This window comes from Scyliorhinus torazame, chromosome 3 (genome assembly GCF_047496885.1).
Source record: "Scyliorhinus torazame isolate Kashiwa2021f chromosome 3, sScyTor2.1, whole genome shotgun sequence".
Lineage (NCBI taxonomy): Eukaryota > Metazoa > Chordata > Chondrichthyes > Carcharhiniformes > Scyliorhinidae > Scyliorhinus > Scyliorhinus torazame.
This window is the reverse complement of record NC_092709.1, coordinates 142530227-142548433: the sequence shown is the minus strand read 5'-3', so window position 1 is coordinate 142548433 and position 18207 is coordinate 142530227. Positions and strand designations below refer to the sequence as shown.

General features: G+C 46.9%; 2 protein-coding genes across 6 annotated transcripts in view; one reads left to right on the top strand and one right to left on the bottom strand.

Annotated features, from left to right (window-relative positions):
* Positions 1–1318, top strand: part of LOC140408721 (coiled-coil domain-containing protein 158-like) — a 418982-nt gene extending 417664 nt beyond the window's left edge. For all 5 annotated transcript variants that reach the window (XM_072496325.1, XM_072496322.1, XM_072496323.1 and 2 more), the window contains 2 exons: positions 829–930; positions 1158–1318. In XM_072496325.1, the coding sequence (XP_072352426.1) occupies positions 829–930; positions 1158–1234 (179 nt within the window). In that variant the 3' untranslated portion in view covers positions 1235–1318. The remainder of the gene's footprint in view (positions 1–828; positions 931–1157) is intronic.
* On the bottom strand, positions 1054–8760 carry stbd1 (starch binding domain 1). The gene is made up of 2 exons (XM_072496329.1): positions 8443–8760; positions 1054–4487 (listed from the first exon to the last, which is right to left on the bottom strand). Exons 1-2 carry the CDS (start codon positions 8678–8680, stop codon positions 3592–3594), a joined length of 1134 nt encoding a protein of 377 aa, XP_072352430.1. The 5' UTR covers positions 8681–8760; the 3' UTR covers positions 1054–3591.
* Positions 8761–18207: the final 9447 nt, after the last annotated feature.

Here is an 18207-nt window from a genome sequence, read left to right as displayed (position 1 = left end):
CAACAGCGCAGATTTAATTCCCGTACTAGCTGTGTACGCGAACAGGCGCCGGAATGTGGCGACTAGGGACTTTTCACAGTAACTTCATTGCAGTGTTAATGTAAGCCTACTTGTGACAATGAAGGTTTCACAATAAAGGTTGTTTATTTTGTGATATCAGTCATTTTTAATGTGTCTAATTCCTCACAATACTCTTATTCTAGACAGTACTAAATAATATTTTCCACTCCCATTTTTATAACTATTCCTTTGCCATCAACATCCTTGGTTTTATTATTTCATATCCTTTTCTGCCTGGTTCTGCTTCGCCTACATCCCTCATCCCCTCTTAGTAGTTTAAAGCCCTTGCCATATTTATCCATTCTCAGGATCCAGGTTCAGGTGGAGTTTGCCATCAGTACAGCTCATTTACTAGTATCCAACAGTAGCCCTTGCCCAATGCTAATCTCCTGATCGGTCTGCTCTTGTGCCATTTTGCATGTGGCTCAGGAAATAATCCAGCGATTCTTACCCCTGAAGTGCCACTTCTTACTAGGGAGTCAAACTCAGTTGCCGTTCACATATATCCAGGAACTGATGCATAAGGATTTTCAATAATCATATAGATTGATCTGAACTATTCAGTAGAAAGCATTTATGCCTTAGCTGAATGTGATTCAAATTCAACAACCTAGACTTGCATTTATATAGCACCATTCTAAACCACACATCTGAAAATGCTGTAACATACAACAAAACATTTTGAAATATAGTCATTGTTGTGATGTAGCAACCAAAATTTTAGATCTTGGGTTTTAAATGCATTTACTGCCTATTTATCCCTTCCAGATACTGACCAGATGGATGTTGCAGGGCAAGCCTGCAAAAAACTGCAGAATAAACTGGATGGTCTGCAAAACCTGGTGGAAGATCTTCAGCTCAAGAATCATGGTATTTATAATACTAACAATTTATACACATCTAAGTGGGTTGTTTTTTGTTTTGTTTTTTTTAACACCTCCTAAAGGAAGCCTTTTAAAAGTACCTAGAAATAAATCTCTTGAAAATGGAACCTTCTGGTCCATGCACAAAGTTTATTTTTTTCTTAAGGGTTGCATTCAAGTTATTACAATTTAATGCTTCAGAACATTACAGAATCTAAAACATTTGATTTACAGAAATGTCCTCCATGATCAGAAATCAAGAGAAGAGGATAAAGAGAGTAAAAGACAGAGAGAAAATGCTAAAGAAGTGAAGTCCATGTTTCTGCATTTTATTCTTTACTGTGTATGGGTTTGGACTTGCTGCAGTACACAAAATAAAATCTGCTGCTATTTAATACTTTGAAACTTTTTTTTTTTAATTCAATCGCCCCATATTAATCTCATATCTGATTACAAATGTTTATGTACAGGAGACTGGCTACCATAGATTCAAGAGCAACTAAAATACTATGGCATTTTGCTTTAATGTTTCTCCATGCTAAATTAGTCACATGAGGAATAAGCAAAACACCACATTAAATCACTCGATCACCATTTTTTCACACATTTATGTTCAAACACATTAAAAATGAACAAGAAATTTAAGCAGTAAAGTCAACCTAGTCAAAGGAGGGTAAACCAGTTCAAACAAACAATGTTTGGAGAGACATGGGTAGGATGTGGTTACTGGATCTTTTTCCTATACATGTAAACTGTGCAGATTAATTACTGACAGTAATTATCTCGTGGCAAAAAATCTGTGCTGGGTCTTGGCCATGAAAAGATTAATTACTTTGCCAGTATAAGATTACTTGCATCATTTAGATTACACCAATTGTGAATTTTGCTATCAGAGTGTACAGAAATGATGCTTCCATTTTCCTTTACTGGTAGACACAATATTAAGATACTTGATTTGTAGATCTATCTACATGGAACATGTTTTGTTGAGCCAGTTAACATTAGTGCAAGTTTGGCAAGAGCACTTAATTCCACAGGCAGATCTTACAAGCATCTGCTCTTGGCCAGGCCAGTTCATACTGCCCAAAATTAGAACAAATGTCTTAAGGCCATGTGAAATTTCAGTAGAGATTTAACATCAAGAAAGATTTAACTTCTGAACAATCTCAGTTCAAATAATAAACTATGCCCGAGAAAAGTATACGGACCTCCAAAAATGGGTGGTTAGAAATAGGCCAGTTTGTTCCACAACAAGCACTTTCTGGAATTATGAATCCAGGATCCCAGCATTGGATAAAAAAAAGTGGAGGTTCCAAATGAAGCAGGTTATTGTCTGGAAAAGCAAATCAGCTTAGTCTTTGCTGAGGAAAAGAAATCTTAAAAATTATGAGGTTAGTGGGGAGGGGCCAATAGGGAAAGAAATGGTGTAGATGGGACACCCTCAGGGACAGACTTATGTTCAAAATTTACTGTGCTTCCTAAAAATTCAGAATTGCCTGTAGGGTCTCAATCTCACTTCATGCAGTCAAGACCCAGTGTTTTTGTGGTACATTTGAAATGCACCATTTTGGGAAGCTTTAAGTGTTGTTTTTCCATTACTAGAACTATGGTCATTTCCCCTGCAGTGTTTTCTGGCGAAAGTAGTTACGGAATTGTACACCCATTGAGTTTCTGCCAAAGAGAATTTGTCCCATGGCCACAAATACCTGTCAAATCCAAGTCCATCTACTCCCTATTCGACACCAGATTTATTTGAACTGCAACCTCAACCAACTCCACTGTTTTGAACTTGAGCATTAGCATCAGAGCTGAGATTATTCACTTTAGTTTCATGCAGGAGTTCAAAAAGAGACCCAATTTCAGGATAGACTGGACTGCAGGTTTCATATATTGTAACATAATTTACTTACTTGCCCTTTTAGGTTTTTACTTTCGAACTGACTATTCAAAGTATTAGCATCACAATTACATTACACTTCTATGTAGCAAAACAGGAGATTTAACAATTTAGTATTGTAGATTTAAATGATGCGCTAAACAGATTCACAACATGCAAAAGTGAAGTTTCAATAAATTGATTTTTAGACACGCACGTCTTAAACCACTCTAACAAGTGTATTCCTTCAGTCAAGATGCAAATCATCCAGGCCTGCTTAGTTTCCCACCCCACATGAAAAGTTCTGCAATCCAATGGCACAATCTACAAATTCCAATGCTGCTCCTAGAACATCTTAGGTGAGTGGGGAGAAAGAGTCAGTATACTTATGCGAATGCGCAGTATCCTTTCACTTGAAAATATAATTCACTGAAATCCTATGGGTACTTCTAATCTGCATTTTGTGGGAAAATTTTAAGAGGGTTAAAGTGAAAGTAATTATATCCTCATGCAGTAATTGTTAGATTACTTATTAAAAATTTACAGTAAATGTTTGAATATTCTATGCTTATTTACATTGCTGATTTCCACAGTAATCTTTCTCTTGAGGAAATGACAGTGCAAAGCACATCTCAGCAGCATCAAACAGACAGATAACCTTTGGTACAGTGAAAATCCTGGCAGCCCAGCTTCAAAGCACAGAAAGATTAAAGAAACAGCAATAAGTGGAAAGAGAGGAGCTAAATAATCACTGAAGTTCTCTCTTGAGCAGTCAGTTCGAATGCACTTGTTTCAATGGTAACCCCAGCACTGATATGTTTCAAAATCATCATGACCAGTCTCCATTATCCTATTGAGACATGCCTCCCACCGGCAGATCTTTCCATCTTCCACCAACACATATTTCCACTCAATCCGGGAATTCATTGGGAGCAGAATGGAACTAGACCAGAAGCCATCCTTGTTTGGTTTCAATGGTACATACTTCTCCCACTGCCCTAGACACTCATGGTTTCCTGTCACTGCAAGGACCTGAGCACTTGAGCAAATAACATAGTGGACATTAAAATTCACAGAGATGTTGTTGAGGGGCAAAGGAGACACTGCAGCAACTTTCCGGGCAATATTATCAGGCTCTGAACTTACATTTGTTCTTTCTAACTCAGCATTAATCTGCTCATGAAAGAATTTTCTCTTATCTTCTCTTTCCATTTCAGTTTTAATGCATTTTAACTCACTCATGTTAACTGTGCGGTCACTAATATCAGTCATGTCACCATTATGGAGGTAACCTGTTCTATTGAATCTCTGATCAACGACTGTAATTAGATCAAAAGCTTCATCTTTGTGCTCAGATTTTTCATGCACAGTTTCAATATTGACCATCGACTTTGTTTCTTTGCCATAATTACACTCTTTACTAATGCAAGCATTAGTAACTTGTCCAACACTGGATGGCCAGGCCTTCAAATTAATTTGTGGGTGGTTGTTCTCACAAACATTCTTCTGTCTGGGATCAGAAATATTCTGCTTATTTGAAAGATTTTGATCCTGCTCACTTGCTTTCTCATTCTTGACCACTGCATCCAAATTAACTTCAGCCTCCAAAGCAGCAGCTTTTTGTTCAACAGGAGGCTGCTCTACTCTCAACTCTGTTCTCGTATTGCTTTCTCCACCTGTAGTTTTATCTGTAAGAAATAGAAAGACATGTTTCCCCATTAATACTTTTCACTGGTAAACACAGAAGCATTCAAACAATCTAACTTTACCACTATACTCATGGCTCTGATTTAAGCAACTTGGATTAGGTTCCTACTTTCAAAAATAAAAAAAATGGAACTCATCTAGAAAAATAACATCATTCAAGAATACTTGTATGGTTTTATTTAAGTTTTACAAAACAATTTTTAGTTCATGGCATCCATATCTAAGATGATATCTAAAGTCCTGTTTTTAGTCAAGCAAGTTTACTCCCAACAAGCAAGTTTACTGGCAGAATAAGCAAATTACTTGGATAAAGAAATGGAATCCTGATCTTTAGTCTCCTTCATTCATGGAGGAATATCTGAATGTCAATGAAAATTGCCAAATACATAATGATTTCCGAAGATGTATGCAAATTGAGTGTTTATAACAGAAATCAATAAGATTTCGGGTGACTAACGACATCAGGGGATATGGAGATAGCACAGGTGGTAGATGATCAACCATGATCTAATTGAATGGCACAGCTGGCTCAATGGCATACTCCTGTTCCTACGTTCACATCCAGAGTCTCATCACCTGCACACATTGCCCTCAAGGAGGTGGTTGTGAGGAAGAGACAGTTGTTCACCTCCATCTGGAATGTGCCTTTGCAAAGATGATCTGGAAGTCTCCCCCCGGAGGATCAATTTGATGAAAGATGTTGTTCAGTCTACCCAAAATACTTGGGTCTTCCAATGCAAAGAGGTGCCCACAACAGTGTTGCAGACTCCCACATTCCAACATCCAGGACTACATGCTGAACATGTATCTTGGGACAGCTGCCACTGACAGTGGGGAAAGGTCACTGTCCAAGGCTTTTGAGCCACAGTGCCAAGGGACTAGAAATGGTCTAGAACATATGCATGACTCCTTGAATGTCTACAGTAAATACATGCACCTCACATGATTCATGTAGAAAATGTGAATATCACTGCAAGTTCTACATGCTGCAAGTTACAAAAATTTACAGGATCTAGTGTGTCAGGTGCTCAGGGAGACAGCCCACTACATTACATTCCCATTGGAATACAACATGACTTGGGGAAATGAACAGAGCTCCAAAGAGGCAAGCTGCTTGAAGAGGAGGTTACAGACAAATCTACCAAGGACGTTCAGGGAACGTTCTAACAACCCGAGAGCAACAAAGAGACATTTGCCCTTCAATAAAGACTGGAATCTGCCACCAGTGCCATAACAGCAAATTGGGCAGCACAGTGGCGCAGTGAGGGTGTTGAGGACCCAGGTTCAATCCCAGCCCACTGTCAGTGTGGAGTTTGCACATTCTCCCAATGTCTGCATGGGTGTCACCCCACAACCCAAAGAGATGTGCAGGGTAGGCAAATTGGCAATGCTAAGTTGCCCCTTCATTGGAAAAAAAAATTGGATATTCCAAATTTAGATTAAGCAACAGCAACTTATGAACAGTGCAAGGACCATGTTGATCAGTTATGAATTTTTATACATCAGACTTTCCTTTCAGGATGGAGAAAAAGATATTGGCAACATCATGCACCATCTACTGTTGCCCATGGTGTCACTGATCCTATTTTGAGAACATTTCATTCTCATCACAGAAGCAGGCAGAGTGAGAATATGGCAGGTTTGCAGGCTTCCCCATGATGCCATTGTCTGTAGGCATATCATTTTGTAGGCACATCATTTTGCAGGCACTACATCTCAAAACTCTACCAGACACTGCAACCAAGAGGGATTCCACTCCCTCAGCTGCTGTGTAACTATAAGCGAGAATCATGCAGATTAATGACTGGTATTCAAGTAGGAGTCACAACACCTTCATTCTGCAGTAGTCCACTATATCAGCTGGGTTGAGTCACTACAACAAACCAAGGGCCCTCTGCTGACCATGTATCTCATGACTGCAATCTTCACAGCCCTGTTCTGTCCAGACAATATACATTATACACCAATTAATTACTACAACCCCATTTACTAGTCTACCTATTTAGTCAGTGACCATTGCAGAATACATATGATCACACTGCAAAATAAAAAAAGGTTCCACAACATCACAAACCAAATCTATGGAGCCATTGCCCCCTGGACAGCCCTGCAACAATTCTAGTCATCTGTTGGATGATCAGTTGCTAGTTTGTTGTGACACCCGGAGCACTTATCAGCAGCCATGATAGCAGGAGTCTTGAGCTTGGACTGCAGCTCTTAGGTTTCTGGTGGAGGCAGAGATTGGCCATTATCTGCCGAATCATTGCTCTGTCCACAAGTGTGCTGATTGAATTGACCAACTGTGCTGAAAAGGACAGGTTCTAACCTGTGCAAAGACCACTGCCAAGATGTTGTTGGACTCCTTAATGCTCATTGCCAGAAAGGGAGCCCTGTGGTCACTGTCAGATCCATCAGGAATTGGTTATACCAATTTGCCACCTTCTGTCAGCCACCCCATTGAAGTGCTCATCGGAGTCCTCAACAGCAAAGACCTTGTCTAAGTTCCTCACCAGTGAGCTGGTATCTATATTAAATGTTGTTTCTTGCCTTGGCTGCAGGCCACATATCCACTGTCTCACCACATGCCTAACCTCTAATTACACAGTGTCAGTATTGGAGCTGCTGGTGGCTGCAAATGTGATATCATGTAACAGTGCTGTATTTTCATCATCCACTGTCTAGGTATCTGAAAGGAGACAGGCACAAGGGTAATTAAGAGAGATAATGCCACACTACCTTAGATGGCTTCACCCCATCACTGGCCGTATCCCCAGCAGCAGTTATGCCAATAATAATCAGCAGTCTGATCTACAGGGATCATGTCGGCAAGCCTGTCGGTCCACTTTTTGGCTGATATGGCTGTCATGGTTGACTAGCTGGCAACGTGTGCAAGCTAAAAGAATAGAGTGGAATGCGATAGTGCTCAGTGTACAAGGGTGTTGTAGAACAGGTGACTATCAGGTACAAATACCGACTGTAAATTGTTGGTTGATGGAGTTTGTGGCTGATGGTGCGATTGGTAAGATTTGAAGGTGCAATCACTGACCTTGACAACTTGCTGCACACATCCAGGTCCTCACGGTCTTTTGAGCACTGTCTGGAAGGGGTCCCTGCAGATACAATACATCACTCCGACTGTGCACCTGGATCTGGGGTTGGGCATTAACTTTTAACTGGTGTTAAAAGTTATTAATAATATTCGTTCAGCCAACCAACGAGAGCAGTTGGCGACTAGCTGAATGGTGAAAATCATTTAAAAACCAGCAGACAGCCCGTGTTGCAGACAACAGGTTTCAAGGGCTAACACTCCGGGGTCAAAAGGAGTGCAGTGTTCGTTTGGCGCAATGCGGCCCGGGGACGGTGCAGCCAGGAGATGGTAGTCGGTGCAGAGATGATGCAGCGGGCTCCCCCGCACCCAGAGCGGATTCATTCTCGAATCTGCCGCTTGCTCAATTCGGTATCATCCCAAATTCAGCATTTCCCCCGGACACAACTAGATTCAACTGAAAAATCCCCGTCCATCAAATCCCCATAGGTGCCGACTGCCCCCATCTTGTAATAAACTTCTGAAAAAGCTTTGCTAAGAAAGCGATTGGGAAGTTATCGGGGAATGCGAGCTGAAGTATTCCTGGATCAGTAACACAGCCCTAAAACGTAACCATTCTGTGGCAGTTTGATTGATTCACCTACAGACTGTGCAATGAATTCAGGAAAAGGATGATGAATCTTTACAATTTAAGAAAGGGGGTGGTCTCTCCTCACACACACACACACCAACACAGCTCTGCTACAATGTTCCCCAGGAGCTGGTGACCTCCCCCCGCACTGAAGCCCCGGGAAGCTCTGCACACGAAGCAGGTTAGCTGAGAAAGCTGGTGCCAGCCGGCTGCCCTGTGCAACAAGCTGCTGCAATGTAAACAGTGAGTTAATCTTTACCAGCACTCTTCTGCTGCCTCTCCCCGTCCTCGGGGCTGATCTCGCCCTGGCTGAGGTCACTGTCCTCCGGGGAAGTGCTCTGCAGATCGACTCCCTCTCGGCTCCCCGGCTGCTTCCTGCTTCTGCTGAACCACAACCAGCTGCTGAGGGCCACCGCCAGCGCCACGGGCAGCACTGCCCACACGCTATTCAACATGGTAACTATCCCGAGCAATAAACTCGTCAGCCCGGTTGCCATCGCCCTTTGGAGCAAAATCTCCCCCGCATCCAGGGACCTCGCTTGATTCTGATCCTTTTCAGCTGTTGCTCTGAATCCCCGCCCCGGCCGCTCCTCCTCCTCCTCCCGGTCCCTCCTCCTCCTCCTCCTTCCACCCGGCCCCTCCTCCTCCTGGTCCCTCCTCCTCCCAGCCCCAAGCCAGTCACCATGCCCCTGTGCACAAACCCAGCGCCAGCTTTTCATTGGAAATTGGCACAGTTCCTCCTGGGATGTACCTGGATACTCACTCTTACCTTACATACCGAAAGAGGAGCAGAAGTAGGTCATTCAGCCTCTCCAGCCTACGCTATCATTTAATAAGCTCATGCTGATCTATTTGCGTTTTGAAATCTACATTCCTGATAACCTTTGATTCCCTCACCAATGTGCAGCACAATAACACAGTGGTTAGCACTGTTGCCTAACAGCTCCAGGGTCCCAGGTTCAATTCCCCGCTTGGGTCACTGTCTGTGCGGACTCTGCACATTCTCCCAGTGTCTGCATATGTTTCCTCCGGATGTTCCGGTTTCCTCCCACAAGTCCCGAAAGATGTGCTTGTTAGATAAATTGGACATTCTGAATTCTCTGTGTACCCGAACAGGCGCCGGAATGTGGCGACTAGGGGCTTTTCACAGTAACTTCATTGCAGTGTTAATGTAAGCCTACTTGTGACAATAAAGATTATTATTATTATTCAATTTAGTATACCCCCAATTCATTTTTTCAAATTAAGGGGCAATTTAGTGTGGCCAATCCACCTACCCTGCATATCTTTTGTTTTGTGGGGGTGATCAAGGTTGGGCAGGTGTATGGCTGGAAGTGTTGTCCACACGTCCCTGTTCATCAGCAGTTGAGCTGGCGACATGCCAGTGGACAAGGTACGCAGGTAGTGCAAGGTGTATGTCGGAAGCGGAGTCCGAAGCCTTGCGGATGAGATGCTTAACGATATGCACCCCTTTTTCGACTTTGCCATTGGACTGCGGATAGTGCGGACTGGAGGTGACATGCCTGAAATTGTAGTTCTTGGCAAACGTGGACCATTCTCGACTGTGGAAGCACGGGCCATTGTCGCTCATGACTGTGTTCGGGATGCCATGCCGTGAGAATGTCTCTTTACACGCTTTGATGACGGTCCGTGAGGTGAGGTCTGGCAGCTTCAGCACCTCAGGATAGTTCGAAAAGAATCGATGATTAAGATATAGTCGCGACCATTCGCGTGAAATAGGTCGATGCTAACCTTAGACCACGGAGAGGTCTCTAGGTCATGTGGTTGGAGCGTCTCCTTGCTCTGCGCTGGTTGGAACCTCTGACAGGTTTCGCAGTTCAGAACCATGTCCGTGATGTCCTGGTTGGTGCCGGCCAGTAGACATCTTGCCGGGCTCTGCGTCTGCACTTTTCTACGCCCAGGTGTCCCTCATGGATCTGCCGCAGCACCATGCTCTGGAGACGTAGCGGGATGACTATCCTGTCCAACTTGAGCAGGATGCCGTCGATCAGCGTCAGGTCGTCCTTGATGTTGTAGAATTGAGGGCATTGCTGAGCTTGTGGATGACTCGCTGCAACAGGGGGGTCTTTGGCCGTCTCTTCTCGGATGAGAACGATCTTATCATCTATTGCCAGGAGAGTGCTTGCACACAGTTGTACCTGCAATTCAATGTGCTGGATGATCTCCAGTGATTCACTGGGTGAGTTGACGGAGCGGGACAATGCATCGGCGATGATGAGCTCCTTGCCAGGTGTGTACACCAAATTGAAATCATACCTCCGGAGTTTGAGCAGAATTCTCTGCAAACGAGGCATCATGTCGTTCAGGTCCTTTTGGATGATGTGGACCAGAGGCCTATGATCCGTCTCAGCAGTAAATGTCGGCAAGCCGTAGACATAATCATGAAATTTGAGGATGCCGGTGAGAAGAGCTAAACACTCCTTCTCAACCTGTGCATATCTGGACTCAGTGGGTGTCATTGCCCGTGACGCGTATGCTACTAGTACCCAGGATGACGTGTTGTCTCTTTGAAGCAATACCGCCCCAATGCCATCCTGACTCGCATCTGTGGATATCTTGGTCTCTCGGTCTGGGTCAAAATAATGCAAGGACGGGTGCAGTGGTGCGCTTGGCTTTCAGCTCCAGCCACTCTGTTCGGGGCTCTGCCTTCCACTCAAAGGCGGTTGATTTTTTCACCAGGTTGCGTAGGGCCGTGGTGTGTGTGGCCAAATTCAGGATGAACTTGCCAAAGAAATTGACCATTCCCAGGAAGCGCAGTACTGCCTTCTTGTCCTCGGGGACTTTCATTGCCTCGATGGCTTTAATTTTGTCTGTGTCCGGGCGCACACCGTGTTGCGAAATCTGATTGCCCAGGAACTTCAGCGTGGATGTCCCAAAACAGCACTTGGCCATGTTCATGTATGCGTCGGAATACTTTCTTGAGTCGCGACACATGTTCCTCTAGGGTTGTGGACCAGATTATGATATCGTCAACGTAGACACGAACCCCTTCTATTCCCTCCATCATCTGTTCTGTGATGCGATGGAATATCTCTGATGCCGAGATGATGCCAAATGGCATTCGGTTGTGTCCTATTCTGAGTGTTCATTGGTTGCATGTTTGCATCTCATGACACCATCCATTACTGATACAGAGCCTTAAGTTTTGTCATTTTGTTATCTTTGTTATCTTGTCTTGATGGTTGGTGCATTCTTGGTTTTTTTTCTCTCTGTTCATTCCTGCTGTTCTCTGACCTTCATTTCCAATATTACTATTTTACTCTCCTGCCTTGACCCTAATTTCTAAGCTCAATCATTCAAAAGCCATTTGAATTAATCTACGGGTTTTGCCTCCAAAAGACCATTTCGAGTGCCTACTTGTTCCACGAGAACATTCTTCATGCCATCTATCCTTAGCTATTATTTCATTTATGCTAACCTATTCCTTGTTCTAATACTCTAGATACTTTAAAAAATAATGTTTCAGATTTGCCAGATGTAGCTGTTTAATAGTTTGAAAAATTGAACATAATAAATCTGGTTGCCAGTAGGCGAGCAGCACAAGATGTTACCATGCCAACTGCCTGATTGTTGCAAATTTTCAATTGGTTCTCATATCTTGTATGGAAGAGACCTTGTCATCCACCTTCTTCCGATCGACACTGTGGTTGCAGAGTAGTCAATACCTTCTGAAGTAGCCTCTCAGAAGAGGAGGGAATCACAGGGGACCCAATCCCAAGTGGAGAACTAGAAAAGTCACCTCTTCCTGGAATTCTTTAATTGACAGGTTTTGAAATACAAAAAAACCAGATGTAAATTCCATGTTATATTGACGTTACTTTAACTCTGTTTCTCTCTCCACAGATGCTGTCAGGCCTTCTTGCGACTTTTAACCACTTTTTGTTTTTATTTCATTTCGTTTAGGAGGCTAATTTAGGAGGAATTAACATTTTACATGTAATATATAACTGGATAGAATACAGTTTTAACAGTGAAATTTACTTATTTCCTATTGGTCATAGGAACATCGGAAAAATACCTTGTTAATATAGGCCAAGCTCACTTTACAAGACAGCATTGATAAATAGTCTCACACTAACCAATAAACAAGTCCTTTCTGCCTCTCCTTCTGACCGCCTGCCTGTTCCACATTCAAACCTACCCTTTGTTGATCACTGGCCTCTTCATCACATTGTGTGCAAAGGTTTGAATTGTGAAGCTATCAAAGCTGCCATCCTGGGTGAGGTATCTCTCACCCTTCGGTATAAGACACTCTGTAACCATATTGACTGTATATCCATCCTTCCTTTTTGAACTTATGGACAGTGTTTGACCCAGCCACTGGGAGTGGAGAGTAAGGCAGGGACCATAGAATCGAGAGGCCCGGTAAAGGGCGAAATGCTTATAGTCTTCCGAACTTTGTCCAATTCACTCAGAAGTGGGAAAGATCGAGGATTGCCTCCCACACAGATGCCAAATTAGGTCCTTAACTATCCAATTACGGACCGCATTAGGGAATCATTCCCCAGTCATGTGGGGAGGCAGCCTAGTAAAAACTGTCAGCCCACTGTCCGTGTTTGTTTGCACATTCTATCTGAATCTGCGTGGGTTTCACCCCCACAACCCAAAGATGTGCAGATTAAGTGTATTGGCCACACTAAATTGCCCCTTGATTGGAAAAAAAACCTGTCAGCCTTCCTGTGAACCTGCTGGAGGTTGGGCCTCCTGATCAGGCACCCTGTGGTCCACAAAGGGCACACCCTGGTGGCAAGAGTCCACCCCCCATAGAAACACATCTGCTGGCCTTGCAAAGACCCCTGATCTTCGCCAGGGCCTGACTAACTGGCCCCAGCAAGCCCAACAAATCTCCCCTGGGCTTTGAAATCTGGTCTATCTTGCTGCACCTGGCTGGTTGCAGTCCCAGTAGCGGCCATTACTCCCTGTGACGCTGCCAGCCCTCCAAGTGGCCAGCAGGTCTTGGAGGCGTGATCACCATTCTTAACTGGCTAGGTGGCCCAACGCCAGACAGTTAATTGCCTGATACATACAAAATTATGTTGCATCTCCCATAAACAGATGAGGTGGTGTTGTCCCTGACTTTCTGGCCCACCATAGAGCCACTACCACTGGTATTTAATTCAGCCCAATAGGTGCAAACCTCTCTGGAACTTTCTCATTCCCTTCTTCAGTCTGTTTGATAAAGTGCTGTGAATTTGTACAGTTCGGTTCGTATTTCATCCTCTGCTTCTTAGTTAAACCCATGTGAACCAAACATTTTTTTTTAATAAACAATTTTATTGAGGCACTTTGGCATAGTAAACAGCAACAGTACAAAACAGTGTGCAAAGAACAATCAAAAACCAGCTCCCCTCCCACAAGGACCCGCCTAACTAACCCCCTAACCAACATTGCCCTAACCCCCCCCCCCGCTGACACCCCCCACCGGGCTGACAATTAATTTTCTGCGAAGAAGTCGATAAATGGTTGCCACCTCCGGGCAAACCCTGACAGTGACCCTCTCACAGTGAACTTAATCTTCTCCAGACCGAGGAAGCTCGCCATGTCCGATAGCCAGGTCTCCGACTTCGGGGGCTTTGAGTCTTTGAGTCCCTCCATGCCAGCAGAATTCGTCGCCGGGCTACTAGGGAAGCAAAGGCCAGAACGTCGGCCTCTCTCTCCTCCTGGACTCCCAAGTCCTCCGAAACCCCCAAAATTGCCACCTCTGGACTCATCACCACCCTTGTTTTCAGTACGGGGAATGTAACGTCCGCGAATCCCTGCCAGTACCCCCTGTGTTTTGAACATGCCCAGAACATGTGGACATGGTTCGCTGATCCTCCCGCACATCTGGTGCACCTGTCCTCCAGTCCAAAGAATTTACTCATCCGGGCAACTGTCATGTGGGCCCAGTGGACGATCTTGAATTGGATCAGGCTGAGCCTAGCGCATGTTGCGGTAGCGTTAACCCTACTCAACGCCTCCGCCATAAGCCCTCCTCTATCTCATCTCCGAGCACGTCTTCCCATTTAAGCTTCAGCTCCTCGGTCAACGTCTCCTCTGCCCCCATAAGTTCTTTATATATATCCGAGACTCTCCCCTCCCCCACCCATCCACTGGACACTACCCTGTCCTGGATCCCTCTAAGTGGCGGGCGTGGGAAGGATGGAATTTGTCTGTGTAGAAAGTCCCGCACCTACAAGAACCTGGGGTGGGATTCTCCCCTACCCGGCGGGGCGGGGGGTTCCGGAGTAATGGAATGGTGGGAACCACTCCAGCGTCGGGCCGCCCCAAAGGTGCAGAGGTCTCCACACCTTTAGGGGCCAAGCCCTCACCTTGAGGGGCTATGCCCGCGCCGGAGTGGTTTCTGCTCCGCTGGCTGGTGGGAAAGGCCTTTGGTGCCACGCCAGCCGGCGCCGAAAGGTCTTCGCCGGGCGACGCATGCGCGGGAGCGTCAGCGGCTGCTGATGTCATCCCCGCGCAGGTGAGGGGGTCTCTTCCACCTCCGCCATAGTGAAGACCATGGCGAAGGCGGAAGAAAAAGAGTGCCATCATGGCACAGGCCCGCCCGCGGTTCGGTGGGCCCCAATCGTGGGCCAGGCCACCGTGGGGGCACCCCCCGGGACCAGATCGCCCTGCGCCCCCCCCCCCAGGACCCCGGAGCCCGCCCGCGCCACCTTGTCCCGCCGTTCAAAGGTGGTTTAATCCACGCCGGCAGGAGAGGGTTGACAGCGGCGGGACTTCAGCCCATCGCGGGCTGGAGAATCGCCGGGGGTGGGCCCGCCGACCGCCGCGGCGCGATTCCCGCCCCCGCCGACTGGCGCGGCGCGATTCCCGCCCCCGCCGACCGCCGCGGCGCGATTCCCGCCCCCGCCGACTGGCACGGCATGATTCCCGCCCCTGCCGAATCTCTGATGGCAGAGAATTACGGGACACGGCGGGGGCGGGATTCACAACAGCCCCCGGTGATTCTCCGACCCGGTGGGGGGGTCGGAGAATCGCGCCCCTGAAATCATTCCCTCTCGCCAGCCCATATTTCGCCTCCAGCGCCCTCATGCTCGGGAAGCTCCCTTCTAAGAACAGGTCCCCCATTCTCTCAATCCCAGCCCTCCGCCATATTCGGAACCCACCGTCCATATTCCCGGGGGGAAACCGGTGATTGTTGCAAATTGGGGACCAAACCGATGCTCTCACTTCGCCCACGTGCCTTCTCCATTGACCCCAGATCCGCAAGGTCGCCACCACTATAGGGCTGGTGGAGTACCGTGCCGGCGGGAGCGGCAGGGGCGCCATAACCAGGGCTGCCAAACTGGTGCCCCTGCATGAAGCGGCCTCCGTCCGGCCCCAAGTTGACACCGCACCTACCATCCACTTCTTTATCATAGTTATGTTGGCCGCCCAGTAGTAATTACTAAAGTTTGGCAGCACCAGCCCCCCTTCCCCTCGGTTCCTCTCGAGCATCACCCTCTTCACCTGCGGGTACTTTCCCACCCACAAAAATCCCATAATCATTTTATTGACCTTCTTAAAAAAGGACCGCGGAATGAAAATGGGGAGACACTGGAATACGAACAGGAATCTCGGGAGGTTCATTTTAACCGCCTGCACCCTCCCCGCTAGTGTCAGTGGGAGCGCATCCCACCTCCGGAACTCGACCCTCATTTGCTCCACCAAATGAGTTCAACTTGTGCAACCGACCCCTGTCTCGCGCCACCTGTATCACTAACTATCTGAAACTGTCCCCTACTAACCTTAACAGCAGCCCCCTCAGCCGACCCTCCTGGCCCTTTGCCTGGACTACAAACAATTCACTCTTTGCCATGTTCAGTTTATACCCCGGGAACCGGCCTAATTCCCTCAAGATTCCCCTGCTTTCATCCATCCCAGCCAATGGATCCGTGATGTATAAGAGCAGGTCGGCGGCGTACGAGACTCTGTGTTCCACCCCCATCCCCGTGCCAGCCCCTTCCAACCCCTAGAAACTCTCAGGGTAATTGCCAGCGGCTCTATTGCTAGCGTAAACAGCAGTGGGGAGAGGGGGCACCCTGCCTTGTCCCTCGGTACAGTCAGAAATAGTCAGATGTCGTCCTATTCGTCCTTACACTAGCCTCTGATGCCTGGTACTGCAGCCTAACCCAGTCGATAAAGCCCTCCCCGAACCCAAATCGTCCCAGTACCTCCCATAAATAGGCCCATTCAACCCGGTCAAAAGCCTTCATGGCATCCATTGCCACGACTACCTCTAGCTCCCTACTCTCCAGGGGCATCATAATCACATTTAACAACCTTCTTAGGTTGGCCACCAACTGCCAGTCCTTGACGAACCCGGTTTGGTCTCCCATAATAATGTCTGGCACACAGTCCTCAATCCCAGCAGCCAAGAGCTTGGCCAGTAATTTTGCACCTACATTGAGCAGAGAGATCGGCCTATAGGACCCACATGCCTCCGGATCTTTGTCCCATTTCAGTATCAGGGAGATGGTGGCCTGTGACATCGTCAGAGGTAAAACCCCTCTGCCTCTTGCCTCATTAAAAACCCTAACCAGCACAGGCCCCACTATCTCAGAGAACTTATTATAGGACTCCACCTGATACCCATCCGGCCCTGGGGCTTTACCCGATTGCATGGCCCTCAAGCCCTCCAATATTTCTTTCGTCCTAATCAGGGCCCCCAGCCCGTCTACCAACCCCCGCTTTTGTGAAGGTCAGTCCGTCCAAAAAGCGCTTCATCCCCTCCAGCCCCGCGGGGGGTTCCGAGGTATAAAGCTTACGGTAGAAGTCCCTGAACACCTTGCTCAGCCCTGCCGGATCTCCTACCATGTTCCACCTCCCCCCCCACACCCCGTCGACTACCTTCCCTATTTCCCTAGCCGCCTCCCTCTTGCTCAGTAGCTGCGCCTGCATTCTATTGGTTTTCTCCCCATGGTCGTAGATCGTGCGCCTTGCCTTCCTAAGATGCTCCACCGCCTTACCTGTGGACAACACCCCAAACTCCGTCTGTAGCCTTCATCATTCCCTTAATAGCTCGGCCCTCGGGGTCTCCGCATATCTCCTGTCTACCTGTAAGATCTCCTTTACCAGTCGGCCCGTTTCTGCCCTGTCCGTCCTGTCCCTATGTGCTCGAATCGAGATCAGCTCCCCTCTCACCACTGCCTTCAGCGTCTCCCAGAGTACCGCAGCTGAGACTTCCCCTGTGTCATTGACCTGCAGGTAGTTTTGCATACATTTCCTCACCCTCTCACACACTGTCTGCCAACAGACCAACCTCTAACCTCCATTGAGGGCGCGAAAAGCTTTCCTTACAGACCTGCAGGTAAACGCAATGTGGAGCATGGTCCGAAATAGCGATCGCCGAATATTCTACGTCCGTCACCCCCGCCAGCAAATCCCTGCTCATGATGTAAAAATCAATTCGGGAATAAACCTTATAAACATGTGAACAGAACAAAAACTCCTTCCCCGTCGGCCGACTAGCCCTCCATGGGTTAACTATTTGCTTCATGAACCCCCTCAGTTCCTTTGCTATTGCCTGCACCCTACCCGTTTTTGAACACGACCAGTCCAGGCCGGGGTCAAGGACTGTGTTAAAATCACCCCCCATAATCAGCCTGTGCGAGTCCAGGTCAGGTATCTTCCCCAGCAGTCTCTTAGTAAAATCCACATCATCCCAGTTTGGGGCATATACATTGACCAAAACTACCCTCAACCCCTCGAGCTTGTCACTCACCATGACAAATCTACTTCCCCCAAGCAAAATTGTGCTACCCACCTTGAATTGCATCCGTTTGTTAACCAAAATCGCGACCTCTCTCGTCTTAGTATCCAGCCCCGAGTGGAAGACCTGGCTAATCCAGCCCTTCCTTAATCTGACCTGGTCAGCTACTTTCAGATGAGTCTCCTGTAGCATAATTACGTCCCGCCTTTAGCGCCCTCAGATGCGTGAACACACGTGCCCTTTGTACCGGCCAGTTTAACCCTCTAACGTTCCGGGTGATCAGCCTGGTTGAGGGGCACCGTGCCCCCCCCC

What these genes read in the sequence shown, in the direction of transcription:
- stbd1 (XM_072496329.1), bottom strand. Translation starts at nt 8,680, where the DNA reads ATGGCAACCGGGCTGACGAGTTTATTGCTCGGGATAGTTACCATGTTG. An exon ending in GAGGCAGCAGAAGAGTGCTG is followed by an intron (nt 4,488 to 8,442) that starts GTAAAGATTAAC and finishes TATTTCTTACAG; the next exon opens with ATAAAACTACAGGTGGAGAA.